This window comes from Salvelinus namaycush, chromosome 17 (assembly GCF_016432855.1).
Source record: "Salvelinus namaycush isolate Seneca chromosome 17, SaNama_1.0, whole genome shotgun sequence".
NCBI lineage: Eukaryota > Metazoa > Chordata > Actinopteri > Salmoniformes > Salmonidae > Salvelinus > Salvelinus namaycush.
Genome location: NC_052323.1, coordinates 23,703,895 through 23,731,686, shown reverse-complemented (window position 1 = coordinate 23,731,686; position 27,792 = coordinate 23,703,895). Strand labels below are relative to the sequence as shown.

Sequence of the window (27,792 nt, the reverse complement as noted above, 5' to 3'; positions counted from 1 at the left end):
GTAAATCGTAATTCCTTACCATGAGCCCCCTGGGTTGTTTCCAAAATGGCGGCCCCCGGTAAACACGTAGGACATTACATTTACAAGAATGGTCGCTTTCTTCTAAGTAATTTTGAACAATTCTGTCTTCGGAGGTAAGTTTTACTTTACGCTGACATTGCAGTGACAGCTGTTAAAGAATTGGTTGTGTGTTTGTTCCGGTGACTGACAAGGCAGATCATCATAATTTGCTTTGTCACTGACATGAGGTCACATAAGTAACTGCTGTCAATGCACAACCGAACTATGTTCATGAACCTAATTCTAAATATGTTTATATTATTGATTAATGCATCATTAATTTCAGAAACTTTGGATGGAGTGCAGTCGTTTGTCAACAAAATGCATCAACTGAAAGAGGTACATTTAAATCAATGAATGGCACCCAGTAGAAGAATCTCAAGCAAAAAGAGCCAGACCAGGATAATGTACTTCATAGATGGTGTTAATTGTAGAATCCTTCTTTTTCTAACTATTACAGAGTCTGCAGAGGCAATTGTCATTCCCAAAAAGAAAACATGGTATGTTGTCTTCAATCTATTTGAAATCACTCAAGACCGAGTTAACAATTGTTTGATATTGTGACGAATAATAACCATTCTTGCTCTGACAGGAGCAAATGGGCTGTGCTGCAGGCTCTTGCATCCACTGTCAACAGGGTAAGAAGTCTGCATTGCATTTCCATGTATATTTTGACAGAAGTAGTAGTAGTAGGCCATGATAGCCTAAACAATGCACAACCATCATTTTCAGGACCCCACTGCACCACATTACATGTTCCAGGATGATCCTTATCTTACTCCAAGGACGTCTGCAGAGTTTGTAAGTAATGGACAGGATTTTTTTGGAACTGTGCTGCTTCTTTTTAGACAGTTTGCACTGATGTTTTTTTTTTGTCTTCTATTTTTTTGTCATCTACAGAAATTATACTCCCTCTCCCAGGAGTCTGGCAGAATGGCAGCTAACCACATTGTCAACAAAAACCCCAAGTTCTTCCAGAAAGACTTTGCTGAACCACATATTCCAGTAAGTTTGATTCTAGTGTGTTATTTTGAATTAGGAAAGCTGCACGATGATAGATAGGTAATTGAGACTGCTGTGTGTCTGTCCTACAGTGCTTAATGCCAGAGACCATGGAGCTGCGTATTGAGGAAGTGAGTGAGGCAGCGCTGCTGGAGCGCATCATGCTGAGGAAGGTGAAGGCTGCAGTAGACATGTACGATCAGCTGCTACAGGCAGGTAAGTCACCCACATTTCTATTAATTGTCATGTATTATTTATAGAGTACAATTGACATTGGGAGTGTATTATGGGGGGTTCAATAAGACTGCGATTAGAAATGTTTGTTTGGTAAGTGTCTGCCCGTTCTCTCTATGCAGGCACCACCGTGTCTACTGATGCCTCTAATGACCTGCTGGACCTTATTTGTCTCTATGGAGACCGTGACCCTGTGCAAGATGACAAGCCAGAGGCAGAAGATGTGGTAGGATATTATTTATGTGGCCTCTTTATACTACATTTTTTTTTACCCCTTTTTCTCCACAATTTTGTGGTATCCAATTGGTAGTTAGTCTTGTCTCATTGCTGCAACTCCCGTACGGACTTGGGAGAGGCGAAGGTCGAGAGCCGTGCATCCTCCGAAACAAAACCCAACCAAGCTGCACTGCTTCTTGAAACAATGCCCACTTAACCCGGAAGCCAGCCGCACCAATGTGTCGGAGGGAAAATCTGGCGACCGTGTCAGCATGCACTGCGCCCGGCCCGCCACAGGAGTCGCTAGTGCTGGATGGGACAAGGACATCCCTGCCGGCCTAAACCGGACGATGCTGGGCCAATCGTGCGCCTCCCCAAGGGTCTCCCGGTCGCAGCCGGCTGCGACAGAGCCTGGACTCGAACCCAGAATCTCTAGTGGCATAGCTAGCACTGCTATGCAGTGCCTTACCACTGCGCCACTCGGGAGGCACCGTTGTTTATACTTTATAGCTATTTCTTCTGTCACAGCTCAGTGTTGTTTACCTCTGGACCTCTGTTGGATTTCCCTCAGGCTCAGGAGGCGCAGGAGGAGGGCCGGAGGAGGAAAGGGAGGCTGCGGAGAGCCTCCGACCTAGTGAGGATAGTTTGGAGGTGAGTTGTTTGAGTGGCGTTACGTTTCGAGAGAAAACGCTGCAAGTAATGCCTTTATTGACATGCACTATCCTATAAACGTATCACCCCGTCATGCAGGGAGAACAACAATGCAGAGAGGATCTTTAACCTGCTTCCAGAACGTGACACACGAGCATACTCTGCTTTGATCAGAGGCATGGTCAAGGTACGTCAGATGTTGAATTGGACAATGTTTTCTGTACAGTCGGTTTGTTTCTTCTAAGGTGTTTCTGATTAAATGTGTGCATTAAATCCCCAGTATGGAGCTCATGTGAAGGCATTCAACGCATACACAGACATGCTGAACAACAGACTGACTGGTGAGTATATTTACAAAGACAACATGCCATACAATACAACTTTATTGTCCATGCAAACAACTGAATTTGTCTTCTACTCTCATTATTCAACGAGGGAGAGAGAAAAACACTCTCTCGCTCTGTCTGCCATTTACAATTCTGATTACTGATGATAATACTTGGTGTGTGAATTGGAACATTTCTTGTCGTTACCACCTCCAGCGGATGTCCACACCTTCAATGCTCTGATCTCTGCGGCACCAGAAGTCCGGGAGAGGTACACTGAGAAATGGGACCTGATTGTTGTAAGTGTATAGGAAGAAACTTATACTGGAGAACCTTTTCCTGTTGTCTAAGGACTGCCCTGTTTTTTTGTTTTTATGTCATGCCCATATCTCTTTCTCTTTTTTTTCTTCTCCTTCCTGGGTTCTTAGGACTTACTAAAGCAGATGAATGAGCAGAAGGTGAAGCCCAATCTGCTGACGTTTAATGCTTTGCTGAAGGCCCTTCGCCGCTGTGGCTCCTTAGCCAGGGCTCAGTCTCTGCACACGCTCAGTGAGATGAAGGCTATGGGCATTGGTGAGTAGGAAAATGCATCACTGACCAGTAACACTCCTGAAGGAAATGAATGTCAGTATATGTGAATTATAGCAGTGTCCTAACAGATTATTTATTTTCTTTTAGCACCCAGTTTGGCTTCTTTTGACCATGTTCTGGGCATTTTCTACAAAGCAGGTGAATACCTACAGTACCAGTCAAAAGTTTGGACACACCTATTCATTCAAGGGTTTTACTTTATTTTTACTATTTTCTACATTATAGAATAATAGTGAAGACATCACAACTATGAAATAACACGTATGTAATCATGTAGTAACCACAAAAGTATTACACAAATCAAAATATATTTTAGATTCCTCAAAGTAGCCACCCTTTGCCTTGATGACAGCTTTGCACACTCTTGGCATTCTCTCAACCAGCTTCATGAGGAATGCTTTTCCAACAGTCTTGAAGGAGTTCCCACATATGCTGAGCACTTGTTGGTTGCTTTACCTTCTCTCTGCAGTCTAACTCATCCCAAACCATCTCAATTAGGTTGTGGTCAGGTGATTGTGGAGGCCAGGTCATCGGATGCAGCACTCCATCAGTCTCCTTGGTCAAATAGCCCTTACACAGCCTGGGGGTGTGTTTTGGGTCATTATCCTGTTGAAAAACAACTGATAGTCCCACTAAGAGCAAACCAGATGGGATGGTGTATCGCTACAGAATACTGTGGTAGCTATGCTGGTTAAGTGTGCCTTGAATTCTGAATAAATCACAGACAGTGTCACCAGCAAAGCACCACCACACCACTTCCTCAATGCTTCACGGTGGGAACCACACATGCGGAGATCATCCGATCACCTACTCTGCGTCTCACAAAGACACAGCGGTTGGAACCAAAAATCTCAGATTTGGACTCATCAGACCACATTATAGATTTCCACCGGTCTTATGTCCATTGCTTTTGTTTTTTGGCCCAAGCAAGTCTCTTCTTACAGGTGTCCTTCAGTAGTAGTTTCTTTGCAGCAATTCGACCATAAAGGCCTTATTCACGCAGTCTCCTCTGAACAGTTGATGTTGATGGGCCTGTTACTTGAACTCTGTGAAGCATTTATTTGGGCTGCAATTTGAGGTGCAGTTAATTGGCCATTTCTGAGGCTGGAAACTCTAATGAACTTATCCTCAGCAGCAGAGGTAACTCTGGGTCTTCCTTTCTTGTGGCGGTCCTCATGAGAGCCAGTTTCGTCATAGCGCTTGATGGTTTTTGCGACTGCACTTGAAGAAACTTTCAAAGTTCTTGAAATTTCCGGATTGATTGACCTTCATGTCTTAAAGTAATGATGGACTGTCATTTCTCTTTGCTTATTTGAGCTGTTCTTGCAATAATATGGACTTGGTCTTTTACCAAATAGGGCTAACTTCTGTATACCACCCCTACCTTGTCACAACACAACTGATTGTCTCAAATGCATTAAGAAGAAAATCAATTCCTCAAATTAACTTTTAACAAGGTACACCTGTTAATTGAAATGCATTCCTGGTGACTACCTCATGAAGCTGGTTGAGACTGCCAAGATGCAAAGCTGTTATCATAGAAAGGAGTGGCTACTTTGAAGAATCTCATGTAAAATATATTTTGATTTGTTTAACACTTTTCTTTTGGTTGCTACATGATTCCATATGTGTTATTTCATAGTTTTGATGTCTTCACTATTATTCTAGAATGTAGAAATAGTATAAAGAAAAACCCTTGAATGAGTAGGTACTGTAGATATTTTGTCTTGATTTCTATTAAACAGTTTCTTGATTGGTTTGTGGTGGTATTTTAGCGGGAGAGTGGTTCCATGTTTCTGTTACTATCTTTTTCTCTCGGTCCTGTCTAGCGTCTCCTTCCCAAGGGCAGACTGATATCCTACAGGAAGTGATGACTGAGGTGGCAGGAAGGACATTCGTTGCTCAGGATCCAGATGATGGTATGCCTGCAGCATTTCAATCTTAAAGGCCGATAGTAGAGGTCCAGATATCAATAACTTCATTGACCAAGTGATTCATGCCATTTTTGAATGTAGCTTTGAATTTATTTTTCCTCCCAGTAAACTTTTTCTCCAGTGCCATGAGAATTGTAAGTAGTCTAGAATACATCTATGTATGTTTTTGAATTTTTCAGTATGTTTGTGGTGACTGTTTAAGACCTGAAGTTGTTTCTGTTCCCAGTGTCTGGATACCAAGGACATTGAGGCAGCGTACAGGGTGCATGACCTGCTCAGTGTGGGAGAGAACTGGAGGCTGCTGGGAGATTCCTTCCAACAGAGTATCTATTAGTGAGTAAACCTTCTAAAAAGGCTTGCAAATCAACATCGGAGAGTAGCATTTCTCCACCTTATTGCTGGTGGTTTTGCGCCAATACACTGTCACCTCTGACCTCTTGTTGTTTGTTCAGTGGCAGAATGTTCAACCTGCTCTGCATGATGGAACACATAGATGTGGTGCTGAAGTGGTACAAAGAACTGATTCCTTCTGTAAGCACTGACATGGCAACATTGACATTTACATTGTATTCATACTCTCACATGCATTCTAAGACTAATGTTCTGAACTTTTTTGTTCCATAGCTCTATTACCCCAATCCACAAGGAATGAGAGATCTGCTCCAGGCACTGGACACTGATAACAGATTGGACATGATCCCACAGATATGGAAAGGTGGGTTGGAAGTAAATGTACTGCCTGATTCATTAACTAGGTTTCCATCCAATTGGCGACAGATTTTCATGCAAATATTCTAGAATCCGCATAAAGAACATTTTCCCACCAGTGGTATGTTTCCACCAAATGGACTAAAAATCAGTGTGATAACATAGAGCAAACAAAATATACATATTCACGTACCGAATAAAAGTTCACTGTGTTTCAATCGCATGATCAACTCTACTGATACTTTTGTCACCACTGTTGCGTTACATAGCAAATGTGCTTACTCTGATCTTGGCAACTGCGCTCTACCCAACAGCTCGTAGATAGTGCGGGTAGGCTGGCCTACATGAGATGATTATTATTGTGGATGAGCGAGAATATTTTAATTTGTCAAATGGCAGTCAAGCATCCATCATCATGTCACCAGAATAGCACCCTCAATATTTTTTGGAAAGGAGCATCAAGATCACACTGCACTTTCACCACCCTGTGAAGTTCATAATTTATTTAATCTGTAGCCCAATAAACTGCATGGTTTCCCGAGTCATAGTGGGAGGACCACATACCATGTCATCGTGTGCCTCCAAATTTACTTAGATATGTTATTCTATCAATATTTGCGCAAAGCCGTTTCCACTGGCATTTCTTGCATAATTAATTTGAACTGACAAAGATTACACAATTGTCTGCATTCATTAAATTATGCCGAAACTTCCTGTTGCTGTCGTGATTAAAAAATATATACAATATGACTTTACTTGCATAAAAACTGTGGATGGAAACATGGTTATAGTAGTGGAATGAAAAATACAAAACAATAATCAACATGTGGATTGTCTGACAAACAGGTTGGAGAGATTGTAAAGGCCTGTAATCAACCTCTGCTTTACCCCCCTCCCCCCACTCCACTCCAGACATCCGACGGATGGGGCATGACAACAAGTCCGATTTAGTGGATGAGCTGCTGTCACTCATGGCCAGGGACAAGCACAGCCCTGAGGTGAGGCATGGAGAGACGGACACCTAGCTAGAAAATAAATTACCATTACTTATTTTTTACTGTAAATAGTAATCTACTTTGTATTCTGACTGCAATCTATTGGGATTCATGCAGATCCAGGAGTCTTTTGCAGTGTGTGCGCTGGATGTTAGGAGCCTGTATGAGCAGGGGCAAGGAGCCAGGATGGCTCTGGAGTGGACAGCCACTGCCATGACCAACATCACCTCCGTCCTACTGGCAGCCCAGAAGAAGCAGCAGGCATGGTGAGTAGACCTGGACACCGAAGCCACAGGGTACTTAAGTTGGAGCCAATTGACATGAAACAAAGTATTTAAATCCTTATCTTTTAAATCTAGGGATATGTTGAAGCTCTTCAAGACCAAAAACAAAGTTCCATCGTAAGTCTATTTTACATGGTGTTTACACTACGTGAATACTATCTAGGCACCCTAGTTCTGACCCATCTATTAACTGTACTCGTAGTGAGGAGCTGTTGGAGGAGTTCCTGGCCAGCATCAAGAGCCGCAACGACCCTCAGCACGCCATGGAGCTGGTACAGATCTCAGCTAGCTTCTGTCTCCCCAGTACCCCCAAACTGGCTGAGAGGGTACTGCAGGAGTTTGAGCTCTCTGAAGAACAGAAGTATGACTACGTAGTCTCTATTTTTCATGTGCGATCAACTCTTTTGGGCACCAGATGTCTAATTATGTCCTTGTTCCCTTTCCCATGTAGGACTATTCTGTCCGAGCTGCAGGTCTCAACTGAAGTCAGCAAGTGATGTGAAGTCTAATACAGATTACAGGACTTAATCTACCGGTTGAGCCAAACCTCTGACATCAATACCATTCTGAATGGCCACACTAGAGGTTGACATGCAAAATATGAATTGAACAGTAACATGTTTGTAGCCAACTCCAGTACTACAATTCATTCATTGTAAATGCAGAGGCTATGCATTTTAAGCTAAACCATTAGCTACAACAAATATAGTGAATGTGAAAGTCATGTGATTAACAGTGTACAACAGACCAATAAATATGTACCAACTAACTCAGCCACAATTTATTGATATATCCAATATTAACAGGGAGGAAATAGCATGACAATTGATTCTGCACAAAACATGATCAAATTGAACAAAGTGAGAAACACATTGTGATCTGAAACAGTGAACAAGGCTAGTGAGAGAAGTTACAGGACCAAGGGTCCAGCTATCTAAACCAGTGGTTCCCAACTCCAGTCCCCTCAACAGCACACATTTTGTTGTAGCCCCAGACAAACTCACCTGATTCAACTTGTTAAGCTTTCAGGTGAGTGTCTGGGGTTACAACAAACGTGTGCTGTTGGGGTACTGGAGTTGGGAACCACTGATGTAAACAGCACACCCAGTGAGGGATCTCATACATTACACCTGCTGAGGACACCATAGGTACATCAAACGCATTAGTACTACTCAGTAAGTCATTTTCTTGTAGATGCTTGGGAAGGTTCTAAAGAGGGCATGTTTTAATACATTTCTGGGATACGCCCCTCAGTGGTATAGTGGTGCTTCAAACAGACTTCCTCTATTCATAAATTAATTCCTCATGGAGAGGGCAGAGCTTGCTGTTGATGCAGATGGGGACACTCCCATGTCATGGACCTGGACTGATCTAAGGCGCCATGGTGGTGCCCAACCCCACTGCATTGGCATATGCAGACAGGAGGCTGACCACCTGTTTCGTTTCTAGTGTGAGCCGGGCCTCTTTGAGCCAGTCCTGAGCCACCCTGCGCGACTCGCCCTTCAGCTGGTTGACAAGCTTGGCGGCCAACTCCAGGTCTCCATGCTCCAGGCTGTAGGCAGCGTAGGAGAGCAGCTTGAACGTGTCGAGATCTTCGGCCGACAGCTTGGCGGGGGGGGCCTCCTGTGCCTTCTCAAAGAGCAGCGTGGCCTGCAGGTAGGATAGGAAGTACTGGTAGAGGCTGTTGCGGGTCTCGTCAATCAGGGCCACGCGGCGGGCCAGCTGGCGGATGGCGTAGAAGCGAGCGCGGAGAGAGGCCTCGCTGTAGACGCCGCGGCTGAGTGACTCGGAGGGCAAGGCAGTGGCCAGGGCCTGGGCAAACTCATCCTCAGCACAGCTCTCCTTGATGGCCTGCACGGCACCCTCTAGGGGCTCGGTGGGGTCATTTAGGGCAGCAGTCTTCAGAGTGTAGTTCAGAGCCTCCACTGAGAGCCACAGCTGATGGGCCTTACGGGCCTCCTCCTCTGCTATAACATGACCTGTAGGGTAACATGACTACACTTTAGTATCTCATACAGAACCCACCACAACAGGTTACAAGTACAGAACCCACCACAGCAGCGTGTGTCTCACTCACTGTCAATGGCCTCCTCCATGCCCTTGAGCCTGGCATAAGCTGCATTCATATCCAGGGTGAAGCTGTCCAGTTGGTCCTGTGTCAGACGACGGTACTCTGTCTCCTTCTCCATCAACGAGCTGTTCAGGATCTGGAGACGATTAAAATCATGTTCATTCAGTTTCCATTAAATAGGATTTTAGGGGTTCTTAATGTTTGCATTGCTAAATATTAACAGGAAGTAGTTCAGCTGTAGCAGTGACAAGCACTCAAAACACTGAATAAACAATTGGCTTGTTGGATGGCTAAACTTATCTCCTGGATTTCAATATGAAGGATGTTTGATAGGCTGTGGTTATGTAGGCGTCACAGTAGATGGATGTTTAATATGGATATACTTGCCTCCTCTGCCTCGGAGCGCAGTTCCTGCTCCTGTACCTTGAGGACGTCACGCAGGTGGTCTGTGTGTGCTGCAGCCTGCCTACGCAGCTGGGTTCGCATCTCTGCCTCCATCACCTCCCGAGTCTCCTCTACCTAGTGATGGACACAGATGGGTCTCATTCTACTCATGTGTCCAACAGAGCAAACATTTAGCTTGATTGCTACAACCTACTGTGCGAGGAAAGGAAAAGTCCATCCATCAAAACAGATGAATGCTGCCCTATAACGAGGTAAAGACCTTAGGATCATTTGGTTAATAGACAAATAAAGGCCCTTTAGCTCACCTTCTTCTCCTGCTCCAGACGCATCTGTTCTCGGTTGTGTTCCAGGGCGGTGGAGACAGCCACCTCCAGGGCCTTCTTGTCCTCCAGCTTCTGCTGCTCTAGGGCAGAGTCGATGTGGATCTGCTCCCTCACCCTCTGTTCAGCCAGCTCTCGGTTCAGCTGGTCGATGCGTCGGTGGGCATGGGCAATCAGGGAGTTGAGGTCATCTTGAGTCAGCTTCCCTGCTGGGAGACGGCCGAGGCCAGTCCGTGAATTTAAGAGCAGATTTATCCTGTGCCCCCCCCCTCCCCCCTCATGGTTATAGCCTAAACCAGTTATCTTTCCTTGCATCCTCTCTTCTCAAAACTCATTGGGGGGGGCTTGGACCTTCTCCAATACGGTTGGACAAGGAGGCGAAGAATCGCAGAAAGACTAACTGAACCTAAGCATGTCATTGATGCTGTGCACAGTTTTTCAAAGGTTTACAGCAAAGTCGAACTGTTAAAATGTGGGTGGGTAATGGGAGTAAGATGTAGGGGTGAAGCTGACTTACTGAGTCCCTTCCAGTTGGCCTGGATCTCTGGAGTGATGCTGTTCAGCTCCTTCTGGAACTGGGCCTTGGCCTCGTTCACCAGCTCGCTGTACTGGGACACAATCTTAGCCTCGGACTGGGCTGTCTGGACCTGCAGTAACGACGCATCAGGATAGGTTAAACACAAACATCTAACCAGAAAGACAAGTATGCAGAGTATGACGTAAGAGATAGACAGTATTTATCATTCCATGTATGTGTCCAAAATAACACCCGAGTGGTGCACTAATATATATACACACACAAACATGCACACAGGGAAAAAAACATAAAATGCAACAATTTCAAAGATTTTACTGAGTTACAGCTCATAGAAGGCCCAGCCACTGGAGAGCCAGGCCCAGCCACTGGAGAGCCAGGCCCAGCCACTGGAGAGCCAGGCCCAGCCACTGGAGAGCCAGGCCCAGCCAATCAGAATGAGTTTTTCCCCACAAAAGGGCTTTACTAGAGAGAGAAATACTCCTTAGTAGCCCCCCCTCACCAGACGATCCCACAGGTGAACAAGCCAGATGTGGCGGTCCTGGGCTGGCGTGGTTACTGTAGTTGTGAGGCCGGTTGGACGTACTGCCAAATTCTATAAAAACGACATTGGGTGGTGGCTTATGGTAGAGAAAGTAATTAAATTCGCTGGCAACAGCTCTGGTGGACATTCCTGCAGTCAGCATGTAAATTGCACGCTCCCTCAAAACTTGAGACATCTGCGGCATTGTGTTGTGTGATAAAACTGCACATAGAGGGGCCTTGTCTCCAGCACAAGGTGCACCTGTGTAATGATCATGCTGTTTAATCAGCTTCTTGATATGCCACACCTGTCAGGTGCATGGATTATCTTGGCAAAGGAGAAATGCCCACTAACAGGGATGTAAACTAATTTGTACACAAAATATGAGAAATAAGCTTTTTGTGGTCATGGTACATTTCAGGGATCTTTGATTGAATCTCATGAAAAATGGGACCAACACTTCCATGTTGCGTTTATACTTTCTTCAGTATATGAAATAGGTTGGGATGCAACCCATGTGTTAACAGTATAAAACAGTGCCAGTTTACCCTGGTCACCACGCTGTCCAGATCTACCACCATGCTGTGAAGGTTCTCCTCTGCAGCAAGGATAGATGGCCGGGCTGCAGCAATCTTTAAATGCTTGGCTTCATTGATCACTCCTCTCAGCTTGTCCAGCTCAGCCCTAAACACCAGAGATACAGAATTAATCCGTTGCACAAAGCCAAACATAGCAAGCACAGAGTCATTGATGCTTTAAAAGTTAGTTCTGTTGTATAATATATACACAGTACTGTGCAAAAGTTTAAGGCAGGTGTGAAAAAAATGCTGTAAAGTAAGAATGCTTTCAAAAATAAACATGTTAATAGATTAGATGTATCAATTAACAAAATGCAAAGTGAGTTAACAAGAAAAATCAACATCAAATCAATATTTGGTGTGACCCCACTTTGCCTTCAAAACAGCATAAATTCTTCTAGGAACACTTGCACAGTTTCTGAAGGAACTCAGCAGGTAGGTTGGCCCAAACATCTTTGAGTACTAACCACAGTTCTTCTGTGGATTTAGGCAGCTTCAGGTGCTTCTCTCTCTCTCTTCTTCTAATCCCAGACAGACTCGATGTTGAGATCAGGGCTCTGTGGGGGCCATACCATCACTTCCAGGACTCCTTGTTCTTCTTTACGCTGAAGATACAGCGAAAGTCATTAAGAACTATGGGCAAATCAGATGCCTCCCTGATGGTATTGCATGATGGATAAGTATCTGCCTGTTCTTCTCAGCATTGAGGAGACCCATTAATTCTGACCAAATCTTCAACTCCATTTTCAGAAATGCAGCACCAAACTAGCAAGGAACCTCCCCCATGCTTCACTGTTGACGGCAGACACTCATACGTGTACCGTTCTCCAGCCCGTCAGCAAACAAACTGCCTTCTGCTACAGCCAAATATTTGACTCATCAGTCCAGAGCACCTGCTGCCATTTTTCTGCACCCCAGTTCCTGTGTTTTGTGCATAGTTGAGTCGCTTGGCCTTGTTACCATGTCGGAGGTATGGCTTTTTGTCTTCCATGAAGGCCACCTCTGACCAGACTTCTCCGGACAGTAGATGGGTGTACCAGGGTCCCACTGTTTTCTGCCAATTCTGAGCTGATGGCACTGCTGGACATCTTCCGTTTGTGAAGGGAAGTAAGCATGATGTTTCATCTGCTGCCGTAAGTTTCCTTGACCAACCACTGCGTCTACAGTCCTCAACATTGCCTGTTTCTTTGTGCTTCTTCAAAAGAGCTTAGACAGCACATCTGGAATCACGTCTGCCTTGAAATTTCTACCTAGGAGAGACCTTGCTGATGCAGTATAATTAACTTGTGTCTTGTTGCTGTGCACAGTCTTGCCGTGGTGTATGACTTTTGAGAGTAAACTGTCTTCAGCAACCTCACCTTGTTAGCTGAGTTTGGCTGTTCTCGCCCAGTTTTTTTCCTCCTACACAGCAGTTTCTGTTTCAGTTAATGATTGCATTGATGATCATTAGCACCTGTTTGGTATAATTGTTTAATCATACACCTGACTATATGCCTACATAGCCTACAAGAATTAGATGCTGTTTTGAAGGCAAAGGGTGGTCACACCAAATATGGATTTGATTTAGATTTTTCTGTTCACTCGCTTTGCATTTCAAATACAGTGCAGTAATATCTAACAATTCCCCAACAACTACCTAATACACAAATCTAAAGGGGTGAATGAGAATATCTACATATAAGTATATGGATGAGTGATGGCCGAGCGGCATAGGCAAGATGCAGTAGATGGTATAAAATACAACTCATATCACGTGTATATACTGTAAGATATGTAAAATATTGAAGTTTAATTATTTAAAGTGGCAATGTTTAAAGTGACCCATTTATTAAAGTGGCCAGTGATATGAGTCTCAATGTAGGCAGCAGCCTCTGAGTTAGTGATTCCTGTTTAGCAGTCTGATGGCATTGAGATTGAAAAACCGCTTCTGTCTCTTGGTCCCAGCTTTGATGCACCTGTACTGACCTCGCCTGCTGGACGATATCTGTGTGAACTGGCAGTGGCTCGGGTGGTTGTTGTCCTTGCTCTTTTTGGCCTTCCTGTGACATCGGGTGCTGTAGGTGTCGTGGAGGGCAGGTAGTTTGCCCCCGGTGATGCATTGTGCAGACCGCACCACCCTGTGGAGAGCCTTGCGGTTTAGGGCGGTGCAGTTGCCGTACCAGGCGGTAATACAGCCCAACAAGATTCTCTCGATTGTGCATCTGTAAAAGTTTGTGAGTGTTTCAGGTGACAAGCCTAATTTCTTTAGCCTCCTGAGGTTGGCCTTTACCACGCTGTCTGTGTGGGTGGACCATTTCAGATTGTCAGTGATGTGAATGCCGAGGAACTTGAAACTTTCTCCACTGCTGTCCCTTCGGTGTTGATAGGGGGGTGCTCCCTCTGCTGTTTCCTGAACCCACGATCATCTTCTTTGTTGACGTTGAGTGAGAGGTTGTTTTCCTGACACCATACGCCGAGTGCCCTCACCTCCCTGTAGGCTGTCTCTTCGTAGTTGGTAATCAAGCCCACTACTGTTGTGTCGTCTGCAAACTTGATGATTGAGTTGGAGGCGTGCATGGCCACGCAGTCGTGGGTGAAAAGGGAGTACAGGAGGGGGCTGAGCATACACCCTTGTGGGGCCCCAGTGTTGAGGGTCAGCAAAGTGGAGGTGTTGTTTCCTACCGTCACCACTGGGGGCAGCCCGTCAGATAGACCAGGATCCAGTTGCACTGAGCGGGGTTGAGACCCAGGGCCTCCAGCTTGATGATGAGCTTGGAGGGTACTATAGTGTTGAATGCTGAGCTGTAGTCAATGAACAGCATTCTTACATAGGTATTCCTTTTGTCCAGATGGGATAGGGCAGTGTGATGGCAATTGCATCGTCTGTGGACCTGTTGAGGCGGTATGCAAACCGAAGTGGATCTTGGGTGGCTGGTAAGGTGGAGGATATGATCCTTGACTAGTCTCTCAAAGCACTTCATGATGACAGAAGTGAGTGCTACAGGGCAGTAGTCATTTAGTTCAGTTAACTTCACCCTCTTGGGTACAGGAACAATGGTAGCCATCTTGAAGCATGTGGGGACAGGGAGCGATTGAATATGTCCGTAAACACACCAGCCAGCTAGTCTGCGCATGCTCTGAGAACGCGGCTAGGGATGCCGTCTGGGCCAGCAGCCCTGTGAGGGTTAATTTTACTCACGTCGGTCACGGAGAAGGAGATGGGGGTGGTGCAGTCCTTGTTAGCGGACCACGACAGTGGTACTGTATTATCCTCAAAGTGGGCAAAGAAGGTGTTTAGTTTGTCTGGAAGCGTGACGGTTTCTGGTTAGGGTAGGTTTTAATAGTCAGTGTAGGTACATCATCTCCAATGCATTTCTTTATAATCTCACTCACCGAGTCAGCGTATAGGTCGATGTTGTTCTCCGAGGCTGACCGGAACATATTCCATTCCGCGTGGTCACAACAATCTTGAAGTATGGATTCCGATAGGTCAGACAGTGTAGAATGGTTCTAGTCACGGGTACATCCTGTTTGAGTTTCTGCCTAAAAGACGGTAGGAGCAAGATAGAGTCGTGGTCGGATTTGCCGAAGGGAGGGCCTTGTATGCATCGCGGAAGCTTGAGTAGCAGTGATCGAGTGTATTACCCCTGCGCGTAGTGCAATCAATATGCTGATAGAATTTAGGTAGCCTTGTTCTCAAATTTGCTTTGTTAAAATCCCCAGCTACAATAAATGCAGCCTCAGGATATATGGTTTCCAGTTTACATAGAGTCAAATGAAGTTCCTTGAGGGCCGTCTTGGTATCTGCTTGAGGGGGAAATGTACACAGCTGTGACTATAACTAACAAGAATTCTTGGTTGGTAAAATGGCCAGGATTTGATTGTAAGGAATTCTAGGTCGGGTGAGAAGGACTTGAGTTCCGGTATATTATGATTACACCATTAATCATGAAGCATACACCCCCGCCCTTCCTCCTCCCAGAGAGGTGTTTATCTCTGTCGGCGCGATACATGGCGAAGCCCGGTGGCTGAACCGATTCTGACAACATATCCCAAGAGAGCCATGTTTCCGTGAAACAGAGAATGTTACAATCTCTGATGTCTCTCTGGAAGGCAACCCTTGCTCTAATTTAATCTACCTTGTTGTCAAGAGACTGGACATTGGCAAGGAGTACACTCGGGAGCGGTGGGCGATGTGCACGTCTACGGCGCCTGACCAGGAGACCACTCCGTCTGCGGCGCCGTTGTTTTGTCGGCTTCTGGAATTAGATCCATTGTCCTGGGTGGTGGTCCAAACAGAGGAGCCGCTTCGGGAAAGTTGTATTCCTGGTCATAATGTTGGTAAGTTGACGTTGCTCTTATATCCAATAGTTCTTCCCGGCTACATGTAATATGATTTACTGGGGTAACAATGTAAGAATACATTTATTTTTTTTATTTTTTTTTTATGCATAACTTCCTAAGAACTCGAAGCAACCATCTCCGTCGGCGCCATCTTCCATTAGTTAATTGATAAATATAATCTATTAATTAACATGTCTATTTTTGAAAGCATTCTTACTTTACAGCATTTTTTCACACTTGCCTAAAACTTTTGCACAGTACTGTGTGTATGATATTTTTTAACAATACATCCACATACAGGCGCACACAAACAAACATCCACAACATCACCCATGCCCAGACCCTACCTGCTCACACCCCCAATCTACAGCATCACTCTCCTCCACATGGCCTCAAACTGCACCATTTTGTTTCTCTCCGTCACCCACGTACTTTCAACATATGGAAAGCTCAAATGCTTTATCTATAGTGTTAACGATGGAGGATCGGTTAATTTCCAACTTAAGTATACGTTTTTTCAAGATGAACGACGAGGAAAGTATTGTCCATCACACTGCACCCTCATATGCCATGACCCCTCTGACACTGCTGCTACTCTGTATATAATCTATGCATAGTCACTAACTCTACCTACATGTACATATTAACTCAACTAACCGGCACCCCTGCACAGACTCCATACCGGCACCCCTTGTGTTTAGCCTCGCTTGTTATGTTACTGCTGCTGTTTAAATATTTGTAACTTTTATTCTCTACTTAATAAGTTCAGGAAAAAAAAGTGTTAGAGCATTGTTGGTTAGGGGTTTGTAAGTAAGCATTACACTGTAAGGTCTACATCTGTTGTATTCGGCACATGTGACAAATACAATTTGATATATGCAGACAGACGGATTAAAAGTACATTTACATAGCAATACTTCTGACAGTCAACTTTCTAACTCTGCCCATAACTTAATGACTTTATAGCATTCCCAGAAGGCATGGATTACTGAGTCATTGTTAGTTTTACACTTAAGATAAGACTGCTGTTGTGCTGTAGAATGTGAATGGTCTTGTGTAATAAATACATTTGTTTATACTGGATTAAGCTTACATTTTCATTAACTAATTGATAGCTTTGCTTGAACATTCCCTCAATCTTGTGCCAACAGTTATTTTAAAGTTGGTTCTAAGAGATTGTCAGTTGGATAGGCTCTCTGCAAGGTTTTGTATATCTTACCTATCATATGAATATCCCTTTCTTACTCAAATTGGGTTCCCTCAAGATTGCTCTGATATCCAAAATATTTCAAAACAATTTCTTGAAAATATCTACATTTGGTCAGTCTAAAATTGCTTTTTAAAATTGTATCATGGCAACAAATGCATTTCCTATTAACAAGTAATTTATGGTTACTATGCCTTTAGTTTTCCCCATGTACCAGTTTATCTGTGAATTCTGAAAAGCTATCCAAGGATTGTTCCATAGGATTGTGTTTTTAGGGAGTGATAGTTCTTGTAGAATACAATTAATTTTCTTAAATATTGTTTAGTGTCCTTAACTATGAAGTTAATGTTCTTAGATTTATCCTTTGAAAATAGACAAGTAAAAAAAATCTGGGTATGAGCATGCGCATCTTCAATATGTACCCATTGTTGCTCTTGAGTGCATTGAACTGTCGCAAGTAAAAGCCTTGGGTGGCAAGTTGATACAATTCCTAGTCTGGAGGTTAAAACCACCCTCTGACTTAGGAAGATGTAAAACGTACCTTTTTATTTTATGAGTTTTATTTGCCCATATAAAAAGTATGTTATGACCGAGTATACTTTTTTTAAAGAAAGTCTTTGGTTGGGTAATTGGTATTACAGAGAATAAACATTTAAACATTTGGGGAGCCATGCCTTTGTAGAGGTTTAGTCTATTTTTCCATTTAATTAGATCTGCTTTCATATTGTTGAGTAACGGGATAACATATTTATATATTTGTTGTCACTTATTAAGCATCATAATGGTGAGTTGCACCAACATGGATTAACTCTTAAACTGGGTTAAATCAAGGTTTATCTATTAATCTTGTTGCACCAATTTCTAAACCTAGTTTTAAATGAATCCTAGTTAGATTAGAGGAAGGATTTCATTTAAGTTAAGTTCTCACTTTAATTTTAAGCCTGTTGCTCAATGAATAAAAAAAAATATATATAAACTTAGATTGGAGATTAATTCTAAACTGCCATATGAAGTGGGTTAACTGATAAAATGACAGCATATCTACAGTGGAGAGTCCAAAACGAGTTCCTCAGAATGGAGACAGGTTGAATCCTGTTGAGTTATATGATAATTAACTCACTATTAGTAGGCTATTTACATGCCCATTTTGTGCAACAATTGAATTGAAGTTTATATGCCCAGCCTTGGTACGAATGATGATGTTAAGCAACATGCTGTAACGGACCTGATAACGGTAACATTGTAGTGAAGTAGCATTAAGGTTGTTTATACGTGCGTTATAGGCATTGATATTTACCAGTTATTTATGCTTACCAAATATTGGTGGGCCAAGTTCTCCGTCGTCATCATAGGGGTTATGGAGAGGGGCAAACTGCTGGGGAATCTCGCATGTCTTCTGGGCGATAGGATCACTGCCCTTGGACGGAGGCCCCCCTCCAGCTCCGGTCTGAAATAGCCCCAGCCTCTCCTTTGCCACACCCTTTTTAGTTTTACATTTTTTCCAGCACGCTTTCATCTGATTTGTGTCCTCTTTAAATCGGTGTCGATCCATTACATTTGTTGCATAAAATGGACCAGGTGTCTTCCTTCTTCTTGACAGTCGTGTGGTCTGTCTTTTTATCCTCCAGTACGTTACTGAATTACTCCATCAGCTCCGACAATAGTTTTTCATTAGCGGAGAATCTTTTACCTTTGACATGCCATGATCAGGTGGCTAGCGGACAAATAATTAATTGCTAAATATCATTAAATAAATGACAAATAATATTGTACGCTAGCTAGCTTGGTTTATAAACTAGCTAGCTACAATAGCTAACAAATGTATTTTCTGTCTAGTACTGGCAAATCACAGTTTTTATTTCAAATCAGCCAACTCATGAGAACCTTTCAGATGGAGTTGCAGGAGTTCTAACGTTACATTGTTATTATTTTAATCAAGGAACAGCAACTTTGTGGCCTCATTTGTCAAGTAGGCTAGCTACTTTGTTTCAGCTCACGAAATACCTCATTTTGGTGTAACAAGTCACTAATCAGTCTAAAACCGTTAATCATAATGTTTAATCTGGATAAGTAAATCTAAGTGGTGCAACACATCTGATTAATAAACCTAGATTTACAAAACCTAGATTAATTTAAACCATGCTGGTGCAACCCACTGTTAGTATCTTAGATTTTTTTGTGGTCCACTGTAGATCATGAGTTATTCTTTTTCTTATAGCCATCATTTCATTTTTTCCACGTGCATGTTATATCCTGAGATTTTAGGTTATCCTGAAAATATTTTTAGGGGGCATTGAGTTTTCAATATTGGTCAGGTACAGGAGGAGAACTGCAAATAAATTTAGTTTATATTCATGTTTACCAATACCTCTTACGTTTGGTCCTGTCTAATTATTTATGCAAGCGGTTCAATTGCCAGTGCAAACAAGAAGGGGGAGAGGGGACATTCTTGTGCCCATTCCTAAAACAATTTAATCAGAAAATGCATCATGAGTGTATATTTTTGCTTTAGGACAGTTATATTTTTTTTTATACAATTCATTTCAGCTGGAAAGTTGAAAGCTTCCAAAATTTTGAATAGGAAATGCCATTAAAGCCGGTTGAAAGCCTTTTCGGCATCAACAACAATTATTGAGATATACATCTCTTTTTTTTCTTTTTTACTATAAGTTCATTTTAGTGAGCATAAAATAGTAAATACACCACTTCAAACTTTATATCACCAAATCGGCTGAAACAAAATAAAGTAGTGTATACTGGTGACCACAACATAACGTTAATAAATTATCAAGCGGCTCTTACTTGGCCTTGAGGACGGCTGCTCCAGCCTCGTCTACTGATCGGCTGCGTTCACTCAGTGCATCTTCCAGGACTCTCCACTGGGTAGACTTCTTATCAGGGGGTGCCTAAAGAACAAATTCACATCATGAATGATTCACAATAGAAATTTGTTTGGATTAGGGCTGGGCAATATATTTAATTATTAAAATCACATTTATGCACATTATCCATATCAGCAATATTATATGGAAATAGCCATATTGCAAGAGACTGCAATACTCACTCTGCATGCACACACACTACATATCTTTCCAAACATGATGCAGAGCGTAAAGAAAATGCTGCTGCTTTCCAATAAACATACGTGTTTTGTATGATAACATTTGTTCTTAGGGATAGCCCCATTATTTTCAATTTTCACCTAAAATTACATACCCAAATCTAACTGCCTGTAGCTCAGTCCCTTGATGCAAGGATATGCATATTCTTGGTACCATTTGAAAGAAAGCACTGAAGTATGTGGAAATGTGAATGTAGGAGAATATAACATAATAGATCTGGTAGAAGAAAAACTTGTATTTTTATTTTTCTACCACCATCTTTGAAATGCAACAGAAAGGTCCCAAATCTAGCCATCACTGCTTCTAATTCTGATGGTGTCCACAAGATGGCAGCAGTGTATGTGCAAAGTTTCAGACAGATAACTTGAAGTATGTGCAACTTACATGACATTTAGTGTGAAGTCACCCAGGTACATTTGGGGAAATCGTGAAGGAGACATTTACATTACATTTTTCTGCAAGAATATCGTCAAATATGTATACTTGGACTTTGATTCAGCTTTTCCAGTATTAGTCATATTATAAGTTCAACATTTGCAAAACACCCAGTTTTCATAACTCTCCATATTCTTATAATTCTTGTCCAAAAGGAAAAGGCATACTGTCGCACAAGGTTAGCAGCTACATTTTGCCACAGATACAGGGTTTCTGGATACTCCCGTAAAGCCCAACTCATTGGCTATCTAGTTAGCTTAGTTTGACCCTGATTGGTGCTTATCTGACAAAGTTACAGTCGATCAAGTGGAGACAGCCCGCGTCATCGGCGTGCCATGAAAGTGTCGCTCTCTGACCAAATGTGGTGTCCTATAGGATATACTACACCCCTAATGATATAGTGAATTCTGGTTAAGTTCTAGGATCTCTGAGGAATGCATACGAATGTGATTTGAACGGTTGAAACAACAATTAGGGTAAGATTTTCATAGATTCCTTTCTTAGAAAATGAAACGTGTGGAAATACAAAAACGATCGTGCATGCTATATGGACCTTTTTAGAATATGAAAAGGGATTGTATCTAACAAAACGACACTTCATGTTATCTCAGACCCTTTGGATGATAAATTAGAGCAAGATTTCAGAAGTACACATTTCACCTTCAGAGGTGAATTTATCAAACCTATTGCGGTGAAAAAAAGTGTTTTGTTGTTAGTGCTCTTCAAACAATAGCGTGGCATTTTTTTATAGCCATAATAGCTACTGTAAATTGGTCAGTGCAGTTATATTTACAAGAATTTAAGCTTTCAGCCGATATAAGACACTTCTATGTACCGACATTTGTTGTTTCTCTAAAATCTGTGATCGTGACACAAGGCGCTGCATGATTTACAACTGTCCCATTGACGGGACGCAGATCCCTAAGAAGATTTATTCTCTTGATCTTATTCTCTGAAAATAGGAGGTGCGAGTTGTGGTGGTCCAGATCTACTGCAGCATCTCGTTTGTGCAATGCCCCATTCTGATAGGGACTGGGGGAGGCATGTTGGGATGGAAAATAACTCATCCCTGCGGCGTGCTCTCTTTGTCATGCCCAACAGCACTATATTCCAAGAGTTCACCCAAGCGTTTTGCAACATAGCAACTCATATCGCTATTGCAAAATGTGAAAAAATATAATTGCAAATTTTAATTTTTTAATTTTAATTTTAATGTAATGAAAAACTGCTAGACGTGAATAGCTAGCAGAACTCCCCTTTTCACACTTGAGAATATGTCCACCCCCCCCCCCCCCTCACCTCAGCCCCCTCCCTGGCCTCCGATACCTAACAATACAAACATCTACAAAAGGATTTAATTAGGAAATCACAATAGTATGGGTTACACTTTTTCAGAATGTGTACCCGTGTCCCTTCCTCTCCTCAGACGCGGAGGCCTTCTTCAGTTTGAGGGTCACAAAACAAACATTCACAACAGAACGTGGATGTAATATGAGGCTAAAAACATTTGAAAAATCTCTCCAGTTTGGGTTGTTTTTGAAGATATGTCCCTTCCTCACCTCAGCCTCCATGGCCTCTCTCAGTTGGCGGGTGTGCTGGGCAATGGCCTGCAGAGCTGCCTCCTGAGCACCGATGGCCTGCAGGGTCACCTTGGCTGTGCTGCCCAGAGCATCTTCCAGATTGGATGACAGAGCTGCAACAGTACACACACAGCCTGGTTACCTTGTTAGTCAATCATGATGCCATCTAAGCAATCCCCATGTCAAACCTGCACTCCATAATGTAACAAGACCATGCATCAATGGCAATCTGCTGAAAAAAACCATGCGTCCACTGTACTCATTGACTCATGTATTGCATTTGTCTTCATTGTATATAATGCTTTAAGCCAGAGTAAATGTATGTTGTTACGGTGTAACAGGCTCCATAACTAATAGCAAAAGGTGACAGGGAAAGATGAGACACCTACATGTCAGGAGGTCCTGCTCAGCCTTATCCTGCTCAGCAAGACGGGCAGCCACTTCACCCTCAGGACGCTCCTTCACTGCAGGCTCATGTTCACACTCAGTACATTTTGCTGCCGCTAGGGGGATACAGAACACTCAGTACATTTTGCTCTGCAGACAAAATCATGGCCACAAAAACACATGCCCTACATTCCATTCACACATACATGTAGCGCTTACCTGCTACTACAGATTACACTGTACAGTTGTGGCCAAAAGTTGAGAATGACACAAATATTCATTTTCCCAAAGTCTGCTGCCTCAGTTTGTATGATGGCAATTTGCATATACTCCAGAATGTTATGAAGAGTGATCAGATGAATTGCAATTAATTGCAAAGTCCCTCTTTGCCATGCAAATGAACTGAATCCCCCAAAAACATTTCCACTGCATTTCAGCCCTGCCACAAAAGGACCAGCTAACATCATGTCAGTGATTCTCTCGTTAACACAGGTGTGAGTATTGACGAGGACAAGGCTGGAGATCACTCTGTCATGCTGATTGAGTTCAAATAACAGACTGGAAGCTTCAAAAGGAGGGTGGTGCTTGGAATCATTGTTCTTTCTCTGTCATCCATGGTTACCTGCAAGGAAACACGTGCCGTCATCATTGCTTTGCACAAAAAGGGCTTCACAGGCAAGGATATTGCTGCCAGTAAGATTGCACCTAAATCAACCATTTATCGGATCATCAAGAACTTCAAGGAGAGCGGTTCAATTGTTGTGAAGAAGGCTTCAGGGCGCACAAGAAAGTCCAGCAAGCGCCAGGACCGTCTCCTAAAGTTGATTCAGCTGCGGGATCGTAGCACCACCAGTACAGAGCTTGCTCAGGAATGGCAGCAGGCAGGTTTGAGTGCATCTGCACGCACAGTGAGGCGAAGACTTTTGGAGGATGGCCTGGTGTCAAGAAGGGCAGCAAAGAAGCCACTTCTCTCCAGGAAAAACATCAGGGACAGACTGATATTCTGCAAAAGGTACAGGGATTGGACTGCTGAGGACTGGGGTAAAGTAATTTTCTCTGATGAATCCCCTTTCCGATTGTTTGGGGCATCCGGAAAAAAGCTTGTCCGGAGAAAACAAGGTGAGCGCTACCATCAGTCCTGTGTCATGCCAACAGTAAAGCATTCATATGTGGGGTTGCTTCTCAGCCAAGGGAATGGGCTCACTCACAATTTTGCCTAAGAACACAGCCATGAATAATGAATGGTACCAACACATCCTCCGAGAGCAACTTCTCCCAACCATCCAGGAACAGTTTGGTGACGAACAATGCCTTTTCCAGCATGATGGAGCACCTTGCCATTAGGCAAAAGTGATAACTAAGTGGCTCGGGGAACAAAACATCGATATTTTGGGTCCATGGCCAGGAAACTCCCCAGACCTTAATCCCATTGAGAACTTGTGGTCAATCCTCAAGAGGCGGGTGGACAAACAAAACCCACAAATTCTGACAAACTCCAAGCATTGATTATGCAAGAATGGGCTACCATCAGTCAGGATGTGGCCCAGAAGTTAAATGACAGCATGCCAGGGCGGATTGCAGAGGTCTTGAAAAAGAAGGGTCAACACTGCAAATATTGACTTTTTGCATCAACTTCATGCAATTGTCAATAAAAGCCTTTGACACTTATGAAATGCCTTTAATTATACCTCAGTATTCCATAGTAACATCTGACAAAAATATCTAAAGACACTGAGGCAGCAGACGTTGTGAAAATTAATATTTGTGTAATTCTCTAAACTTTTGGCCACGACTGTAGTATGGCATGAACAGGTATAGTAAAATACCCACTAACATGAACAACTCACTTATCCACAACATATAACCTCTAAATACAAATAAATTGCAGAGTAACACAGATACATATCATATGCTTTACAAGCTAGTGCAATCTAGGATTAAGGGTTTTGTGAGGGGTAGTGATTAGTTTAGAGGCTGGAAGTGGACAGCATGAAGAGTCTTTATGCAGAGGTGTACAGTAAACAGAGGTGAAAGGGTGAGATGGCAAATACAAATCACCAGGAGAATAATGAACAGGAAGGAAAAACAAGTATTAGAGAAGAACAGGCATAGAGCATGGAGCCATGCACCCTAGGACCCCTTATATTAGTGAAAGAGAGAGCGCCATGCACCCATGCAGGGGAGGCTGTATCCACCCGGTTCTGACCTGCCGGGACCCCCTCGAGGGCGGCTGGGGGTGGCACGGCCTCTGCCTCGTGGGTTCCAGGGGCTGGCACAGAGGGCACCTCGCCGATGGCTGAAAGGATTTGTGCCACTTGAGCAGAAGCTTCTGCAACAACACAGTGGAGCTCAACATCAGTGGACTGACTGGTCTTCTTGGCAAGGCCGTGTTATGGTAACCAACAGGACATGTGGAACTGTCACACTCAAGAACACAGCAGCAATACTGACTCATAGCATAGCTGTAGATAAGAAGGCAAACCTCTAAAGTAACACAGGCAGATACCCATTCTCTCACTCCAGTGATTTACACTGACGGACTAGATGTGTCACCTGATCGTCAACTGGTCTTCTCAAAACCCACAGCAGACATGTGACCTGCATCACATTCCTCTACTTTAGTACGGAAGACTCATTTAGTTGAGATGAAATACTCAGTTCCTATCAACAGTCAAGTCCTTCACTGGTTTGCTGGGATCCCAATTTTATCAACACCACAGACAGACTCAAGGCCCTTAAACGAAAAATGGTTAACCTAGCTAAATAACATTGTAAGTTCTGCAGAGGTATAATGACCACCTTGGTAAAGCCATCAGCTAATTAAGAAACTTGCCACATGTCAAGATATTGAACAATTAGCTAACAAAGAAAATCAAGAGTAAATTAATGACTTACTCTCCAAGGAGATACCGATTTGAGGGGAAAACTAAGATTATATATCGGATAAATAGATTTAAAGGGATAAAATATGATGCGATTATGCACTGTTCAGTGATTTAGAGGATAACTCTTTGCTAACCTGAAAAGTGTCTAATCATGCATCGACAATAGCAAGAAAACTTAACAGTTCAAGTCAATTTGTATTTGTAAGAACAATGAAGTAAACCATCCCAAGTACACAACACAATTTCATTAGATCCTATCAGTTCGACAACAGAGAGAAGACATGGGTTTGTTGTGAAAAATTTGATTCCAGAAGCATGCAACGGCTAATGGATGATATTCACATTAAGCACCTGATCCCTCTTAATTGAATAGTCTTAAAAACAATGGCGTGCCAACGTTCTTAGTACTTGACTCACAAGATAATATTTTTTTCAACACCTCATAGAGCATGAAGTACGTCAGCTCTCTCAGGCACAGCTGTAACTCACCCTCTAGGGTCTCCTGAGGTGCTGGAGCAGGGGGTCCCTCAGCATCTGGCTGCTCTGCTTTCTTCTCAACCTCTTTGGCCTTTGGCTGCTTCGAGTCTTTCCACACTTCAGACATGGAGGAAATCTGAACAGGTTCAACCTTTCTCTTCAGGACAGTAATAGAATAATAGTGTCAGGGAAGATTGAATTGAATGTGAACATCTGTATGTGGTTCTTTTGTTAGATGAGCTAGCTTGTGTTTGACAACAGACTAAGTAAAATGTAATGACACGAATGACAAACTATGACTCCTCAAAATGTGCTCTAGAACACAGGTTATTTGACTTACTGGTTTATTTATAACAGGTGGAGGTGGTGCTGGGCCGAGAGCCAGTCCAAACACTTGATCTGAGTATGGTATGGATTTCTCAACATTGGCCCTGAATTTGGGATCCCAATTGGCATATAGAATTGTGCCACCAACTCCTCCACCTACAGTGAGGACACTGGCAGCTACAATCTTTCCTGCAGAAGACCTGCAAGTACAGTCAGAGTTAAGATATTCAAACACACAAGAAAGCAAACAAAGCAGCGGCCAATCAGAATGATATAAGGGAATATCACATTGATAATGGCTTTAGTGCTTGTGTGCAGCTTTAGAGTAACTTACTCCTTCCTCTCTTTAATTGATTTATTTACAAGCACGGGTCAAGGACAGTAAGGTAGCTGCTCTATCAATTAACATAAACAGCTCAATGTAGCATTTGGCCACTTAAGTAACTCAGCAGGAGACAAGTCACCTACCCTGAGCCTCCTGAAGTGTAGCTACGACATTGCTGGAGGGGGTGAAGGGGGACACCATTCCCACACAGGCATTTCTATGGAAAGGAGAAGAAGATCAGCATATACACGCACTATCCACAGGAGCACCACATGTCTATTATGGGACCTATACAAAATACACCAGCACTTGTTCTATTAAAATTCATTGGAATAGGATAGCTGACAAGAAAAGCGCATTAATCAGTTATTACATGTGTGCAATTCTGCAATGGAAACATTTCCACAAACAAAAGCCAATTTCTTCAGGTCATTCTATGAACTAAGAATTTGCCAAGGTCATGTCCCCTTGATATGAATGTGCATTTGTCCTTTCTTTTTCACGTAGCTAGTTGAAATGAAACTGATTGTGCTAGGAATCAGTAGCAGAGACAGCATTTCCCCTACACATTAGATACATGAACGTGTGTAGCAAAACAACTTGACTACAACATTTGCGTTATCGCACATGTACACAACATTAATATAAAAATGTATCATACAACCACCGAGCCCCGCCTCCAATTCTACGGTGTGCATTGGTGCACGCTCGTGTCACTCTCCAGTCTTTGTTTTATTCGGAAGGCAGTGCAGTCAATCAATAGAAATACGCCTCTTTCCACTACGTAATTACGTGATTTGCATGAAATTACAAGATTTGCGTCAAGTTACGTTCAGTAGCCTAAGTTTAGCGCAGCTTTCTTTCAATGAAGGCATTTAACATGAAACTTTGTTATGACATTGAATTCCCACCTTTCCGTACACTATATGTTGTGATGAGAGGTTGTAAAACATGTCTGAAGACGTAAACTGTTTATTTCTCCCAACAACAAGCACAGTGGTGTAGGCCCGGTCTCTGGGTCACTGAATGACCGCTCGGCTAGCATGCTAGCTAGCTAGATATTCCATTTAGAACACAGTGATACTTACCCGCGCTGCAGAATTTGCCCCTTTCAAGCAGACACGCAGCATTGTTGTCGGTACTCCCTTTCTTCGTTATTTATGACAAACTGTTTCAATTCAGCAAAGCATGACAAAAACTGTCAATCTCAAGCATTAAAACACACGAGATACTTCCAAACACTTTTTCACCGAGGGTGACACACAGCCGAAGGGTTGCGCATGCGCAACGG

At 43.0% G+C, this 27,792-nt stretch overlaps 2 protein-coding genes across 3 annotated transcripts; one reads left to right on the top strand and one right to left on the bottom strand.

Annotated features, from left to right (window-relative positions):
• The first annotated feature begins 15 nt into the window (after window positions 1–15).
• Window positions 16–7,794, top strand: ptcd3 (pentatricopeptide repeat domain 3). The gene is made up of 24 exons (XM_039012483.1): window positions 16–134; window positions 347–399; window positions 521–560; window positions 653–698; window positions 793–861; window positions 961–1,065; window positions 1,155–1,278; window positions 1,419–1,522; window positions 2,084–2,163; window positions 2,263–2,350; window positions 2,444–2,504; window positions 2,706–2,788; window positions 2,918–3,062; window positions 3,168–3,218; window positions 4,910–4,999; window positions 5,120–5,148; window positions 5,241–5,347; window positions 5,467–5,545; window positions 5,639–5,729; window positions 6,635–6,720; window positions 6,835–6,983; window positions 7,077–7,118; window positions 7,204–7,362; window positions 7,453–7,794. Exons 1-24 carry the CDS (start codon window positions 46–48, stop codon window positions 7,496–7,498), a joined length of 2,016 nt encoding a protein of 671 aa, XP_038868411.1. The 5' UTR covers window positions 16–45; the 3' UTR covers window positions 7,499–7,794.
• Window positions 7,757–27,792, bottom strand: immt (inner membrane protein, mitochondrial (mitofilin)). Of its 2 annotated transcripts, none has more exons than XM_039012481.1 (14): window positions 27,590–27,792; window positions 26,645–26,718; window positions 26,190–26,376; window positions 25,862–26,006; window positions 24,694–24,816; window positions 22,490–22,603; window positions 22,080–22,213; window positions 19,766–19,869; window positions 11,404–11,539; window positions 10,315–10,444; window positions 9,783–10,006; window positions 9,460–9,591; window positions 9,079–9,208; window positions 7,757–8,980 (listed from the first exon to the last, which is right to left on the bottom strand). In XM_039012481.1, the coding sequence occupies exons 1-14, from the start codon at window positions 27,629–27,631 to the stop codon at window positions 8,373–8,375; spliced, it is 2,283 nt and encodes a 760-aa protein (XP_038868409.1). In that variant the 5' UTR covers window positions 27,632–27,792; the 3' UTR covers window positions 7,757–8,372. The 2 variants fall into 2 exon arrangements, with proteins under 2 accessions (XP_038868409.1, XP_038868410.1); XM_039012482.1 differs by having other exon boundaries at window positions 9,783–10,003.

Excerpts from the sequence above, each read along its gene's own strand:
- ptcd3 (XM_039012483.1), top strand. The coding sequence starts at position 46 with ATGGCGGCCCCCGGTAAACACGTAGGACATTACATTTACAAGAATGGT. Across the intron at positions 400-520 it reads AAATGCATCAACTGAAAGAG|AGTCTGCAGAGGCAATTGTC; the intron begins GTACATTTAAAT and ends TAACTATTACAG. Across the intron at positions 6,721-6,834 it reads GGGACAAGCACAGCCCTGAG|ATCCAGGAGTCTTTTGCAGT; the intron begins GTGAGGCATGGA and ends GGATTCATGCAG.
- immt (XM_039012481.1), bottom strand. The coding sequence starts at position 27,631 with ATGCTGCGTGTCTGCTTGAAAGGGGCAAATTCTGCAGCGCGG. Across the intron at positions 26,377-26,644 it reads TACACTTCAGGAGGCTCAGG|GTCTTCTGCAGGAAAGATTG; the intron begins GTAGGTGACTTG and ends CTGTACTTGCAG. Across the intron at positions 11,540-19,765 it reads GCAGCCGTCCTCAAGGCCAA|GGCTGAGCTGGACAAGCTGA; the intron begins GTAAGAGCCGCT and ends TCTGGTGTTTAG.